Source organism: Polypterus senegalus, chromosome 7 (assembly GCF_016835505.1).
Source record: "Polypterus senegalus isolate Bchr_013 chromosome 7, ASM1683550v1, whole genome shotgun sequence".
Taxonomy (NCBI): domain Eukaryota; kingdom Metazoa; phylum Chordata; class Cladistia; order Polypteriformes; family Polypteridae; genus Polypterus; species Polypterus senegalus.
This window is the reverse complement of record NC_053160.1, coordinates 119933983-119950747: the sequence shown is the minus strand read 5'-3', so window position 1 is coordinate 119950747 and position 16765 is coordinate 119933983. Positions and strand designations below refer to the sequence as shown.

At 37.1% G+C, this 16765-nt stretch overlaps 1 protein-coding gene across 4 annotated transcripts in view; it reads right to left on the bottom strand.

Moving 5' to 3' along the window:
* Positions 1 to 16765, bottom strand: part of npnta (nephronectin a) — a 176175-nt gene that overhangs the window by 131724 nt on the left and 27686 nt on the right. For all 4 annotated transcript variants that reach the window (XM_039759199.1, XM_039759200.1, XM_039759201.1 and 1 more), the window contains exon 2: positions 6054 to 6154. In XM_039759199.1, the coding sequence (XP_039615133.1) occupies positions 6054 to 6154 (101 nt within the window). The remainder of the gene's footprint in view (positions 1 to 6053; positions 6155 to 16765) is intronic.

Sequence of the window (16765 nt, the reverse complement as noted above, 5' to 3'; positions counted from 1 at the left end):
TAATAAAAAATAACAAAACCCCTATTGACCAGACAAAATAAGTAGATATAGTAATCCCTCCTCGATCGTGGGGGTTGCGTTCCAGAACCCCCCGCGATAGATGAAAATCCACGAAGTAGAAACCATATGTTTGTATGGTTATTTTTATATATTTTAAGCTCTTAGAAACTCTCCCACACTGTTTATAAATATTCTCCGCACAGTTATACATTAAACCCTTGTTTATTGCGGTTAATCTGCTCCAGACATATAAGTGAATTTCCACGAAGTAGGATTCTTTATTTATAAATCTAATATTTTCGCAGTTAGAGCATTGAAAACCTGTTTACGGGAAGCATATCGTATATCATTGAGGAGTTTTATTTAATATGTAATATGTGCTCTAATTGGGTAGCTTCTCAGCCCTCCGCCAATAGCATCCCCTGTATGAAATCAACTGGACAAACAAACTGAGGAAGCATGTATCATAAATTAAAAGACCCATTGTCCGCTGAAATCCACGAACCAGTGAAAAATCCGTGATATATATTTAGATATGCTTACACTTAAAATCTGCGATGGAGTGAAGCCGCGAAAGTCGAAGCGTGATACAGCGAGGGATCACTGTACCTGCTTCAGCAAAGTGCAGAATAACTCTGCCCTGCATTCTACTACATACAATATTTTCAGTATCCCTAGATTTATAACTTGGTGTCTAAGTTCTGATATCAGACCAGTTGACTTTAGAAGTGTAAAGAGAGAACTGGTAATCAACACTAAGGCCTATCTGTAGTTCTGCACCCTAGTCAACTTCGATAGAGAGCAAATAGGTGGTGGAGAACAACACAGCTTCAAATCTGCAAATGCAGTGAGAACTTGGACGGTTTCGATAGTCATTCTAAATTGTTAGTTAGTGATTTTTCATTTGCTCTTAAACTTTATAAGATAATTTCTTTTGGACTCTTAACTTGAGTGAATCGTGGATTTTTTTACACTATTTGAGTTTGTGCAGATGGTTGTTTCCCTAATAAGTTACCCTATCAACTGATCCCTGCACTGCTTCTGTTCACCTCTTAAAATTAATTTCTATAAAACAAAGTAATTGTCTTCTACAAGATAAGGTGAGCAGTCATGTTCTATTTTACAACTAAGAACATGGTTGAAGATGTGAGATGTTCCCCTCTGTCAACAATAATGAAAGGGCAAAGTATGAACATGGTGGAGCAATACTAATATATAGGAACAATCACGGACAATAGGCTGACCATTGACCTTAAAATGTCAAACATCAGGGACCAAAATGGATGTTCTTACTAAGAACACTGAATTTTTATAAATTATTACTCTTTATTAGACTTTTAAAGAATCCATCATATATTTTACTTTTAGTTTTGAAAGGAAAAACGGTCAGAATTGCAACTATTGGACTGCAGAAGTCCTATTCCACTTCACTATATATTAAACAGATAAGAAAAAAAGACCAGCTCTATTCTGTTAGATAGTAGCCATTTTCTGTTTCCAAGATTTCATTTGGTACTGTACAGAAGCAGACTTAAATTTGTTATTCAAGCCTTGGAAGTCTAAGAACATTTAAGTAAAAAGTATTTTAAATTCTAAAGCTTTAGGGATCCTGATGACCTTACAAACTATTACAATGTAATGTTAAAGGAAAACTGCACTTTCAGTAGAAATCTGTATGTATATTCTAACAATGGATATTATTTCATGCCTCTTGACTTGTTCTTATCTATGGAACATTTTCTTATGTTTGCACATTCCTGCTGAAAACAAATTTCCCAATCAAATAACAGAGTCTACCTATCTTAACCTACAGTATGTTTAAATGTTAATTTTAATTCAGATTTTTTTTTACCTCAACATTAAAAAAATGCTCTCTCATATACTCCATCACAGTAAAGTGCGCTCATTTTTTGTTAATTAATGTTTTAACAGTTACAGTTTTATCTACTATCTTGTCAAATTAAATTGTTCTTTGATCAACATAAGCAAGTTGCTTTATTTTGTCAGTAAGGTTATACTGTATAGGTGCATTATTCATATTTGCCGAAGAAGAACATTGAAAGGCTTAATGTTAACAGAATTGCCAAACTCAAGTCCACTAATTATGGCACACCTGCTAGACATGCCAATAGATTGCTTCAACACAGGAACAACCAGCTACTCGGCACAGGCAGCCAAAAATTACATTTACAATTTTTTTGTTTGTTTTTGCCACTTCATTTTTGATGGGTATTCCCCCTGTTTATGGGCTAGTCAGAAATCATAAATACTTCATCTTGGTAAGAAATTCTCAAAGATCCATGACAATCCTCCATCTATGCAAGTACCATTCAAACCAACAATCCTCTACCACTTGTATTTGCCAGCACCCTCCTGAACTCCTAAATGACACAAAATAAAGCAATGAAGCAATCCAAAATTAAATATCATTCACATATCCAAGTTTCCTGACAGGTATTTTAAGCTTTTAATTTTTTCAAAGGTTGTCTACAGCTAATACAATACAATTGTTGATATTAAACTGGGTAAACATAAGCTATCTATTCTATAACTTACAGCTTTATTATCATGGAATATTGACTGCAGGTTGAGAATATTTTATTTTGCTGCAGTAGTTCTCCCCAGAAAATTTTTCCAGCCAGGTGGCAAGAAAAAGTAGCCGGGTTGGGCGGGACGGGAAATTTGGTGGTGGGGAAAATTTAAATGTGCACTATTTTTATTACTTAATTATTATTATTTTCCAAAGCTCAATATGACTTCCTTTCTTAAGGTTTGACACTTGTGCCAGAATATTTTTATTAAATTTAAGAAGTATCCAATTCAGGATCCTGCAACCCTAACAAAAATTTTAAATAACAATTGTTATCACATAAACCATAAGTATTGTCAGGAAGAGAAGTGAAAACAATGAAAAAAAGTATAGGAAACCTAATGAAGAAAAATGTAAAAATATTCTTCAAAGCCAACTTGCATATGTAGAATATGTCTTCAGTTAAATATTTATTCTTCTTTTCTTCCTAGAGGCCCAGTTGTCTGAAGCTTTCCCATAATCAAACTCCCCAGGATCTGGGCCCTCCAAGGAGATCACTCATCGTAAACTGTAGTAGTGACTGTACTGCAAAGTCATGGGACAGCCATCTAGTGTCACTGGCCATTTTCAGCTTAATCTGGGGAATGTTCAGAATATTTTGAATTTCCGTTAAACCAGCCATCCTAACTGAAGAATTTTGGAAGAAATAGAATAGCTGCCTTAAGATGTTCAGTTTTGTTAAATAAGGTACAGCAGCTGCTGCTTAGGCACTTGCAAGGGCCAATCGGTGGTTTTACACAGTTGACCAAGAGTCCAGATGTTTATCTCTAAGTAGTTTTGCCACACCTTTCTGTTTCCCAATCATAACGGCCGCTCTATCTGACCCTGGTCCAACCAGATTAGCAGTTTTCAAGCCTAGAGTGTCCATAGTGTCACTCAGTGTGTTGGTTACAGTCTCCGCTTTGCCATCAATCATATTGCGAGTTGATACAAAACTAATTCTGACCGCTTTAGTGACCTGGCAAACATATTTAATGTAAATAATTGTTTTATATCTGAGATATCTGTGGTTTCATCACACAGAATACTAAAAAACTTTTCAGTGTGTATATTTTTCAGTATGTTAGATTTTATTTCTGATGCTAAGACATCCAGCAGCTCTTGCATTATTCTTTCAGAGTTGTAATGTGCATTGAGGTGTTGTAAAAAGGAAAACCTATTTTTTTACAATGTTCCAACAGCTTTTCAAACAACAACAACAACGTTGTATGTGGCAACTCACTTTTTGCCAAACAATGCATGAATCTTAGAGCTCCCACAAAGGCATCTCTCTGTAAGTTATTTAACACAGATACAGATCTTTCAATTTGACCAATTCGAGTTTTCTGAAGTACACGCTTTCCTAAAAGGTCAGCAGAAGACTCCATGTGCGTTTTACTTTGTTCATGGTCCAGCAAGCTTTCTTTTCGAATTCTTGTGTATGGCACTTTTACCCAAAGTAACCCCTCCATGGGGGGTGTTTGTTTGAGTATTTCATGCACAATGAGCACCATGTAACATTTTCTTTGACCATTAGCCAATCAAAATCTTTAAACCATTGTTTGTTTATGCCGGATAAGCGGTGCTTACATTTATCAATTGGCAGAGTGTATGCCGAAGAGATTTCCCCTAATGGATCAGCCTTTGTCTGAAATTGCCACATGAGGAGCTGACGCCGCACCTTCATTAGTTTGTGACGTCTCTTTTCTGAAATAACTGAGCAGTGTTGTTTTCTGAACATTTCTTTTGCTCATGTTGGTAAAACGTTTGAAAAAAATGTAAAGTACCTATGAATAAGACTTTTGAGTGGGAAAGGGAGAGCCTGTTGGATATTCAATTCACACTTGCACTATGGCAGGTATGCATTCTCGACATTTCCTCAACATGGGGAAACACCATCCAACAGGCCCAGATATCCAGTAAATCAGGCTCATGGTCCCCGTCACTATCCCTAGCCATTCAGCAGGGGACCTTTGCTAGCCCTGCTCCTTCCTCCCACCACCATCCCAGAACGTTCTGTGGGAGTCAACTAGAGCAGTTGGTCACTCTTGCTCCTTGGTTGCTCAGCAGAAACGATCTTGCTCATTGAGTAGGTTCCCTCCCTCCTCATGGGGCCATTCCCAACTGCCTGCCTCCCATGAGGAGAACCTGAATCCTCCTTCTTTTTTTCCTTCTTCCTGTTACATTCCCCCTCTATCTGATCAGGCTGATCTTTCAAACTCCTATGGGCACAGGCGCCATACTTACAGACCCTAGAGTGCCACTAAATTGGAAATCGGTGAAACCACACGTGTCTGTACGTGAAAGCATGTTTCACCAATCCCCTCAATCAGCACTCCTGGGGTTGTTCTTCATCGCAACTGCATGAACCTCTTCCCCTCCAAACCTGAGTTCACTGCTAAAACTAAAACTGCACACTGCTATGGACCACTAAAATGCACTTTACCACATACCCTGCAATGTTTTCTCAGACTGAAATTCTCTATATCAACTGCCCTGATCTTGAACATATTATATCGTCATCTCAACTTGTTAACATACTTAAAAATTTATCTTATGTATACCTGGGTTTGTTTAGGATGATATTATATTTATCTTTATCTTATATTTATCTACATTCAAAGTGTACTATAGTTTGCTTTGTAAAGCATCTTGTGATGGTGTACTCTATGAAGACTGCACTGTAAAATAAAGGTTAACTGATTGATTAAGGGATCCAATACTTGACCACTAATCTCTGGGGGTCACTTCTTAACACTGCTTACAATATTTGTAAAGAGCCAGATGTGACAGAAGTATCACAGGTCTGTTTTGTAAATTTTGCAGTGCTAAATAGGAAGAGGCCAGCTACATATACCATGGAGCAGTTAGGTATTTTTTGAACAGGGTCCATAAAGAGAGTTATCCAAGATCTGTAGAAAGATAGATTACCCATTACTGTTTGAGCAACTCCACCTCCACTCAGCCAGGGTCTTACATCAAACACAGGGGGGCCCTAACTTGACAAACTCCTATTACTGGTCAACCCGTTTGGTTGTTAGGATTTCCTAACATTCTACTAACCCTAACACCTAAAACATAATTTGACTAGCAAGTAATAAGCAAAAGTGGCACACATTGAAATGCATTTGGCACAGACCTTATTAGCCTCCCAAGTACAGCTTCCAGTTTTTATTTTACTAGTAAACCGGCAAACACATTCACCTACCACTACAACTTTATTTCAGTAACTCTAACATTTCTTTGTATGTTTGAAATGCCAGATTTTATTATCATGCACTTATAATAATGAAGCAATCTTTCCCATAAAGATTGTCATATTCATGCCAAAACAAAACAAATGGTTGTGCGTGGTTGGGTGTATGTGTAAGTCCATGTGTGCCCAATTGTCTAGGCTCTCTTGCAGTGCCAGTGTGCTAAAGCCAATAGACACTGAGGAAAGCTCCACCTAAACCCTAGAAGCCCCAGCTTTAACTTTACTCACGCTGACACTGGCCCCAGGACTGTCTTGTCCATCCCCAGCAGCAGTCGATTCGAGCTCCGTAACGGCACAATCCATTTGAAGAAGCCAGCTGTCTAGGCCACCTACAAAACAAGAAAAATAGTATTTATCTGAAAGAACCTATGAAGAAATTCAAAAAGACTATTCCACTTCGTAGTTGTTGGAAAAAAAAATATATCAGACCTGAAACATCTGTTTACTATGCTTTATTGCAAAATTTAAAACAAAAAAAGCTTTAAATATATTCTCTTATGCAAAATGTTCACAATACAAATCTATCGTGGTTATGGGTTGATGTATTACCCACTAAAGATTGAAAAAGTATATAGGAAGAAGACCTGACTTATAACAGATATGTTTCTTATATTGTAAGCAACAGGCCTCCAATAACCATCTGCCTAAACAGAAGAACATGAAAGAAATATTGGTTTGCACCCGTGGTACTCTATTCAGGTGTCATAACTTTTTATGTAACTTCTTTTCATATAGAAAGCACCAATCACTGATGCTTTACAACTACAATGATACAGTACTAGGAGAGTTCAACAAACCAGCTGATCTGGTATACTGGACAAAATTCTTTTTGAGGTATGGATTTTCAAAAAGATCCATTTTAGCAGTAGGCTAAAACCCCAGTGGAAAACTTTCTAACAAATTTAAAGGCAAAACTGTCTTTTCATTTAATGTGCAAATCTATACATGCAAAACAAAAGAGGAAATGAAATTCTGTCCCTCTATTAGTGTCTTAAAGGTGCTGGCTTAAAGTATGGGCTTTACTGAGCCTCTCTCTTTAAGGAAATTACCCAGAGTGGTGTAGTTCAGTCTAACTGGTGTATTGACATCGGCCCTGGCCCACTGGGACGCTGCATTAAATCAACACTAGAATTACCAGAGCCTACAAAAAAACACATAGATCCGACCCACATTAAATCTCATCGCACCTCTCCATAAGCGTCTTTTGTCCTGTAAATGTGCTGATAAAGACAAGCAGCCTATTTCATCCCCCCACCGCCACAGAACGTGCACAAAGTTCTCCCAGCTCATGCCTTGATTATCTGGGAGTGAAGTGCTGGAGTTTTAGAGTAGAAATAATAGATCTTTATTTGGAACACATGCATTTCATGCATGTTCCGTTTCTATAATAATCTGTGTAAACACATTGTTAAAACAGAAACTTTTTCATATTTTAGTAGTAAATGACAAAATGTTGGCATAAACTATATAATGTGTGAAGCCTGAAGTCCAAAGATCAAATAAACACTTTCACAAAAGGTTCAAGGATGAGACAACAGCTTCCGTGGCGTAGCGGTAAGATTTGCTGACTTGTAATTAAGAGTCCCGGTTCAATCCCGACTGCCTCCTATATTTACCGTTTTCAGTAGCGAGCTGCTCTTATTGTTAATATTATACAGTATACACATACATTTGGTCTGTGTCTGTAACAGACGGTGCACATTTATAGTACTTGTAAAAGTTAACATTTTTTTTCCACTTTTATTCTCTCAGTCACGATCACAATACATACTACCGCCCTAGGGATCTGATGCTGGTGTTTTGAGGCAATGAAACTGGACATTCTCTGATCTGGAGGGCTGACACACAAACGCTGGTGAATCTGGATTATTCGTATCTCACCGTCACTTGTTTTTGTTTTATTCAGTTTTATTGAGTGTTCCTGCTCACGCTGAATTAGTATGCACCTTATGGTCCATGATTTTAAAGCCGCACTGACAAAAAAAAAAAAAAAAAAAAGCAGAGACATAGGTATACCGTATATGATATTTGGAATTATTCATTTTATGACCTGTATAGTTCATTTCGGAAAGCATTGTGGCACAGATGCAACATTATTCCTATTAATCATATTCATTCGCATAACATCTTGCGGTTGTAATCAGTGACTGCGTGTTTTTTTTTTTTTCGATCTTGCCAGTCTCAAAGTTGCTGTATTGTGGGATTTCTTTTGTACTCCAGGACATGCAGAGGAAAGAATAGTACAGAGAGGTCAGTTCAGCGCTATATGCAATCATCAAATTCAAATGTTAACAGTTCACACACACACACACACAAGGACCGTACACACTTCTCTTTATGCTGTGGTTTCTATTACACACCTGAAAGAAAGACAATATATCTGACATTTTGAAGAAATCATTTTATGACCTGATTAGTACCTATCAGAAAACATCATCGCACTAATGCAATATTATTTGAAAATGAACAGCATCAGATCGGGTGTGAATTTATGCTAGTACTGTTACTTAGAGTCAGATCAGAAGGGGTGGGGTGGGGGATACAGTGTGATCGTGATTGAGAGAATAAAACTGAAAAAAGCTAACTTTTACAAGTACATAAATTTATACCCAATGTCCCATATATTTGTCTCTTTCTTTTTTGTCCGGTGCTGCGTTGACATTGTGAACCAGAAGGCGTGAGCTTATTCAGTGCAAGCAGGAACACGCAGGTGGCCAGTTGCTGTGTGCTATAACAAGCTTGACCTGGCGGCGATCAACGCGCATGTACTGTGCATTTATATCGTAGATGTAGGAAGGAGGGTCCTTGCGTGTGTGTGAACTGTTAACATTTGAATTTGATGATTGCATATACCGCTGAACTGACCTCTCTGTACTAATTATTTCCTCTGCATGTCCTGGAGTACAAAAGAAACACCACCATACAGCAACATTGAGACTGGCAAGATCGGAAAAAAAAAAAAAACATGTGGTCACTGATTACATCCGTAAGATGTTATGCGAATAAATATGAGTAATATGAATAATGTTGCATCCGTGCCACAATATTTTCCAAAATGTACTATACAGGTCATAAAATGAATAATTCCAATTATCATCTATACTAATAAAAGGCAAAGCCCTCACTGACTCACTCACTGAGTGACTGACTCATCACGAATTCTCCAACTTCCTGTGTGGGTAGAAGGCTGAAATTTGGCAGGCTCATTCCTTACAGCTTACTTACAAAAGTTGGGCAGGTTTCATTTCGAAATTCTACGCATAATGGTCATAACTAGAAGCTATTTTTCTCCATTTACTGTAATGGAGTTCAGCTGAAGGGGCGGAGTTTCGTATGACATCATCACGCCTCTCACGTAATCACGCATTACGTAGAAAGCCAGGAAGAGCTACAAAACGCGCTTTAGAAAACATGCATTATATAATTAAGAAGGCAGCGAAACAATTAGAAGCGAGCGAGTGACATATAAAACCATATTCAGCTGCTCACGTGAACTGACGCAGTGCGCAGACAAAAAGCAGAGTGCTGAACAAAAACCGAATTACACTGCTACGTTCAAATAGATAAACCACACGCCGTGGCGTGATAGTTGAGCATTCGCCTGTAGCGCCCACGTCCGAGGTTCGATTCCCGAGAGGGGATTCACTAAGTATTTGCGCGCGCTTCTCGATTTATTTTAACCTCGCATCCCCTTAGTTTGAGATGTATGAAAACGCATGCGGTTAATGCAGAAAGACAGATCACCTATTGAAACTTCATGAATAATGGATACTTTATTCGCGATCAATGATTGTTTTGGTAAAGCCATACTCAGTGTATTCATTAGATGAACGGTAAAAAAGTAAGAGCGAGGGGACGGTAACTTACTGAAGCACACAAGCAAAACCACAATAGCACGCGGGCTCGATGTACTGTAGTGCGTGTCAACTAGATCTGACTTGCGCGATCACATTCCAAAAAATATTTCTTTTCAAGTTCTATTTAGTCCATATGTGTCAAACTCAAGGCCCACGGGCCACATCCGGCCCAGCGTGTAATTATATCCGGCCCGCGAGATCATTTTATATATTGTATTATTGTTATTAATGGCCCGGGGATATGAAGCGCTGGTAACACAATAAACTACAGATCCCATAATCCAGCGCTTCAGCTGCCTTGCCGAACACTTACCACGTTAATCAAGTCTAGCTTATGATGCTACAGGTTATTGCCAAGCTAGCCCACACGATGCCAAAGAGAAAAGGTGATTCTGAACATAGAGCCTTTAAAAACCGATGGGAGGCTGAGTATATGTTTACTGACATTGCCGGTAAACCCGTGTGTCTCATTTGTGGAACGTGTGTACAAAAACTGGGGTCTCCTTCCCAGCAAAAGTCGAGCAGCCGGCGCGCGCGCATAGCTGTGCCGGGATTTGAGACGCTGACTGCGCTTCTGCCTTAAGTCAAAGTGAGCACTTTTAATTTTTTTCATCCTCCCCCTGAGCTATAGCCCAGACAAGTGCAAACACGGGACCCCTTTTCTACACCACGGCAAAATAATATTAAGGCGATTCACACTTTCTTTTGCACGTATACGATTATGAGGTCCTCAGCTCGGATTATGAAGACACGCACACGAGTGAAGGACTGACAGTGCCATCACAGCAGATTAATCAAAAGGCGATCATAACGTCACCGAACACATCTCTCTATACTATATAAAAGAAAAATGCAACTTTCCTTTCTTTACACCTTTTTTCATTTTATCCCAAACCAAAGCCTTTCTCTCTTAACACTGCAGAGGACACAAAACTAATTTTCTTTAATTGCTGGTAATACCGGTAAGGTACATTACCAGAGGCAGAAATTTGAACGTTCACATAGAAAATGTAATTTCTATACCACAGCCGTCGTGTAGCGCCTTTCAAAAGGGATCAACTACCGAGAGATGATCCATATACATTTTAGCTGCTGTCAGTACTACTCACCTGTTCTGTTATACCGTCTTTTAAAATGTAGTTTACCCGCAACCACTCGAGTAGTGCTCAATGTACCTGTACTTCTTAAAACGTTAATGTTTTACTGTTTAATAACTTATAGACTATATTTTATTATTTTTCCCTTGCACTCAGTGACCAAAGCTATACATACACACATAGACACATACATATATATACACATATATATATATATATATCTGTGTGTGTATATATATATATATATATATATATATATATATATATATATATATATATATATATATATATATATATATATATATATATAATGTAGACTCAAAACTATTATGACAGCAGCAATCCAAGCTGTGAGAAAACAGTAAAAAGGAGGCATGTCAGACGTCGTGGTACATTTTGTAATGCAGCTAGACGAAAACAACTTTGTGACGCTGCCGCCAAATACACAAAACAATTACTTTCACAATCATGTTACATTATTTTTCAAATGTTTCCTTTTCTTTTTCATAACTTCTTTAACACACGACATCGCTGCGAAGTGCAGTTATTTTGATATATATATATATATATATATATATCACAGCGACACTCATAACAGTGACAAAACAATTACATGGACAATCATGTTACGTTATTTTCAAAATGTTTCCTTTTGTTTCTCTTTCCTTCTTTAACACACTACTTCTCCGCTGCATAGATATAGATATGGGAATAACACTCATATCAATGACAAAACAATTACATTAACAATCATGTTACGTTATTTTTAAAATTTTTCCTTTTCTTTTTCATACCTTCTTTAACACACTACTTCTCCGCTGCGAAGCGCGGGTATTCTGCTAGTAATACTATATAACTTATGTCTCTGGTTTTTTTATTTTTTTGTCAGTGCAGCTTTGACATCATGGACCATAAGGTGCATACTAATTCATTCACCGTGAGCAGGAACACTCAATAAAACTGAATAAAAAAAATCAAATGACGGTGAGACATGAATAAGGCAGATTTACCAGCGTTTGTGTGTCCTCCAGATCAGAGAATGTCCAGTTCCATTGCCTCAAAATACCACTCACATCTACAGTTATTCCCAGTTTCAAATAAAAACTAACAGCATCAGATTCCTAGGGCAGTAGTATGTATCGTGATCGTGACTGAGAGAATAAAAGTGAAAAAAAAAAAGTAACTTTTACAAGTACTATAAAATGTACACCGTCTGTTACTAGGGCTGCAACTAATGATTATTTTAGTAGTCGACTAATCGTTCAATTTTTTTTTTTGATTAGTCGATTGGTCACAATTATTTCTTGCCTGACTATTTTGATGCCAGCGACCCGTGGTTGCACATCCTGTTCTGGGCTCTAGTGCATGTTTTACCTCATCTGCTCACGTATGTCCACCTGTGAATGTCACCCTGATGTCTCTGCATTAACACAATTAAAATTAATAATAATCAAATTAAAATAACAACCAGTGAAACATGAATTTGAAAATAATGTTTTATATTAGTGTGACCATCACAATAAAAAAAATAAATACATTAAACAATACAAACTAAAGTGCACATAGTCTTTTAAACAAAAAAAGTGCATTTAACAACCAAAAATGGCCACTGGTGTGTCTTAAAGTCCAAAAGTTTAAATAAAGCTTCAATACAAATAAAATAAAACAATAATGTATAGTTTATAAAATATTCAGTTCATATATTCCTGATTGCAGTGCAGATACGTGACAATTTCGACATGCTCTGGTGTGAGACAATGTTCCCAGCTGCTGAGAAGAGACACTCAGAGGGAGTACAGGTAGCAGGAATACACAAGAATGATTTTGCAGACAGAGAAATATGTTTTAATCATCACACTATGAAGGAAAAGTGTTGTAGTTTATCACATCATGTACTATATTATGCCAAAATAAAAAATAATAGACTAAAATATGTAACAAGTTAATTACTGATATACTCCAAAACACAAGTTACCTAACATTAGTTAGAGATGGTTTACTATTCATATGAACTCAAATATTATTAAAAAAAAAAAAAACTAGGACACTTCAGCTACTCCTATTCACTCTTTTACTATGGCTTCAAACACATTAGCAAACAAAACTGAAGTTATATGCACTTAACCCTTAAACCGCCGCAACTGGCAAGAGTCGGTTTCCAGTGCATTTTGGAAACACGCCGAAGCCGAGTATATGCGGCGACATACATTCATTGAACTCTGCAACCGACTAAAGTTGTTTCTCAGTGATAATTGGCAGCACGCCAGAGTTAATCAGTCACTGCATATATTCGTTGAGCAGCCAGTTCACAACTACGGCCAGCCTCTGCAGCCTCACTGTCTTTAGGATTCAGCTGCTGCACTAGACGAGCCTGCAATCATCAGCGTTGAATTCTGTGTGTTTGCATGAAACCAGTTCAAGCGGAGTTGATTCACTGATTTACTTAATTTCATCAATGGCTTCAGTTGCACTTTCAACATATAATAGATTGTTGCAGTAGTTTTTTTTATAGTTTTTACAGTTCATTTGCAGTGTGTAAAATGATCAGTGTTGCAGCAATTGTGATGCTCTTTGCATGAAAAAAAATGTGTTCCATTAAAATTTCACATTTGCTTTGTGAATTGTGATGTTTACTTAAAAAGCGCAGCTAAAAAAGTATTTGGCGTCCAGGGGTGCATTAACCCCCAAGTATGTGTCGGTTTAAGGGTTAACTATCATTGTCAAAACCTTGATATACACAGAAAAGAAAGCATCGCTTTGCATAATATGCATTCAACATTTTTTCTTTTCAGGTGAAGTGCTCCCACACTTTAGAAAGTTTCTTACTCAATTTTTTCCCATCTCCTCTCCCCTCCTCTATCCGACTTGCCATTGCAACCACATTTATTTTCCTCTACATTCTTCTTCGCCTCAGACATTCTTCTTCGTTGGTAGGACTGTGTGCAGTCTTGACAAATAATAACAAATGATACTGCCCCCAGACGTTCATGTAGTGCAATTGCAGTTACAAAAACCAATGTGGTTCTTTGTGACTGGAGCCTCTAATGAAGGTTCTGTTTGTGATGCGTTGACAATAAAAAATCCACGTCAACGATTTTTTGTTGTCGACGTCGTTGATTACATCAACTGATCGTTGCAGCCCTATCTGTTACAGACATACATTTTATTTTGCCATGATATGAATATGATGCCACTCCTACAGGAGGTGTTCCCCCCAATTTACAACTATTACAAAATCTTTGTATAGGAATAATACCTTTTATTGTCATATAAACCACAGTGAAGCTGAATTTTAATGGAAGTAAAGACTGAGGCTCGCATGATTTCCAAATGTGTGCAATTGGTGCAAACACCAAATTATCTTTGCATGATGATAGTGATATCTAATAATAGTCTCGGTCATTCTCACAGCAGACATGGAGTTCATGTGCTATGCTTCAGTCATATATGTTGCTTTTTTCACATTATCTCAAGCATCCTGGCTCCAAAAAAGATCACAGAATAGTTGGAAAAGTCAAAGAAATATGAAAAACCCATTCCTTTGAATGAAAACCCTTAAGTGCTGAAGCATAAGAAACGAGTTTTGATAAGTAATGTTATTAATTACCCAACTCTATTCGTTTCAATGTAGTTTGGTTTCATTTAAGTAAAAAGGAGTTCATTTTAAGGGCCAGGGAAAACTTCAAAATGTTTTCCATTTAAATTAAATGATGTTTTGTATTGTAATAGGGTTTTCAGGAACAAATAGCTTTACAAAGTACAGAAAATGCCTAAAATACTATTATTTACTTGTATATTTTTACAATTAAAGTTCTGATAAGTTAAGTGATTTTCTCAGAGTCCCACGTGGAGTTGGAGGTGAGGGGTGAATTGGCATTATTAGGGTTTAAAATTCCAATGCCCTAGCCACTACATCACACTGCCCAGGCATATATAAACCATCACCAAATTATCATGTTTCTCTCAATACAATACAACTGTTACACTCGGAAATGTTGAAGGAAACAGGAGTGCTTTATGGAAATTCACAGGAAAACTCTACACAATCAGTGATTTGAACCCTACTCCTTATACTGGTAACAGCAGAGTTAAATGACATCTTGTTTAAATTACCCTAAAACACATTAAACTGAATAAAAACATGCATCAAACTTTAGTTTATCGACTAAGCAGTAGAAGCGTGTAAATCTTTGCTAGTATCCAAAAAGTTAATCAACAATCTCGGGCAGAACAAGTTGTACAAAATAATTGAAAGTGTCGACGCATAAGCTATTAAAATGCAGATAGGGACGAAGTAGATACATGGCTGGCCTGCTACTACTCCACTAACCATTCATTTTTAATGTTACAATTAGTGGATTCACCCTTCTGGTAACAGAGAAGGCAATACTTTTTTGCAGAAAGTAAAAGTTTCCACATCGTATGCTCTAACAGTAACCAGCATGTGCTGTCCAACCTGTATCTCACTGATCATGTATTGTTAATTACTTACAATAATTTGTTATAAATTAGATGTAGTGGCCTGACCCATTGGCCAAGTTATGCTGGTGAGCAATTAAATTACTTCTATTTTGGTTAAACACAAATTATATGACTGTGGCAGAAAGCTAAAACAGGAACTACTTCAGAGCAGTTTAATTCTGGTAAAATAAAATCTATACATAAAATGCTAAAGTCTGCCCATCAGTCACATCATAACTTGCAAACTACTTGGGCTTGAACCTTGAGGTTAGTTATAATCAAAAGCCTATGACCTGATATATTCTGGAAGTTCAAAAACTTTTAAATAGCAGCAATTTCAGTGAATATATTATTGAAAAACAATCGCAAAACCATGTGATGTGGCAAAAAGAAAAAGATGAGCAGTGACCTCTTCTGAGTATAAAGCAAATCACTGAAGCCAATCATGTAACAAAGAACACCGTAACAAGGAGCAAAAAAAAGAAGAGCAGTTGCTGAGTGGTAAGCACATTACAGATGATGATTAAGTGAGAAAGAAAAGGCAGACAAGACACTGAAGTACACAGACAAGCAGGAATTACTGACTAGGCTTTAACAAAAACACTGAAATTAACCGCATATTGTTTATTAGTTTAAAGCATCTGATTGTAATCAGCCCATAACTATATAATGGTGCACAGAATGGCCAAACTATTCCAAATACTATTGCTGCTTTAGCGTTGTCACTATCAGTGCACCACTCAGTATTTGATCTACTGTATCCGGGTGGGGAAACACAGCTGTACAGCAGCTGATCAAATTACCAGGATAAGGCATCTAGCACACGCTGCCTCAGACATGCGCACAGTCTATCTCAACCTCTCCCATACAGTACGGCAAACTCTTCAGTGTCTTTCCTATAGGGACCCGACACAGAAAGACACGGAGGCACGTATAAAAAGTACAAAGACTTTTATTTTCTTCAGCTGTGGGACACGTCTTCCACGTGCCACACAGCCCGAACACAGTCCCAATCGAGAGAATGCCAAGAGTGTGCAAAGCAGTAATCAGAGTAAAGGGTGGCTATTTTGAAGAAACTAGAATATAAAACATGTTTTCAGTTATTTCACCTTTTTTTGTTAAGTACATAACTCCACATGTGTTCATTCATAGTTTTGATGCCTTCAGTGAGAATCTACCAATGTAAATGGTCATGAAAATAAAGAAAACACATTGAATGAGGAGGTGTGTCCAAACTTTTGGCATGTACTGTGTATATATATATATATATATATATATATATATATATATATATATATATATATATATATATATATATATATTAGGGGTGGGACTTGAGAAAAAAAATTAATCTAATTAATTAGAGGCTTTATAATAATTAATCTTGATTAATCATTTGTAATCACACATGAAAATTTGCCCCAAATCGCAAATGTTTTTTTTTAATTTAAAAGGGTTTTAGTGGGCGAAAGAATCAAATAATAGGTATGGACATTAATATTGTAAACTCAAGCTCTTTTAATTT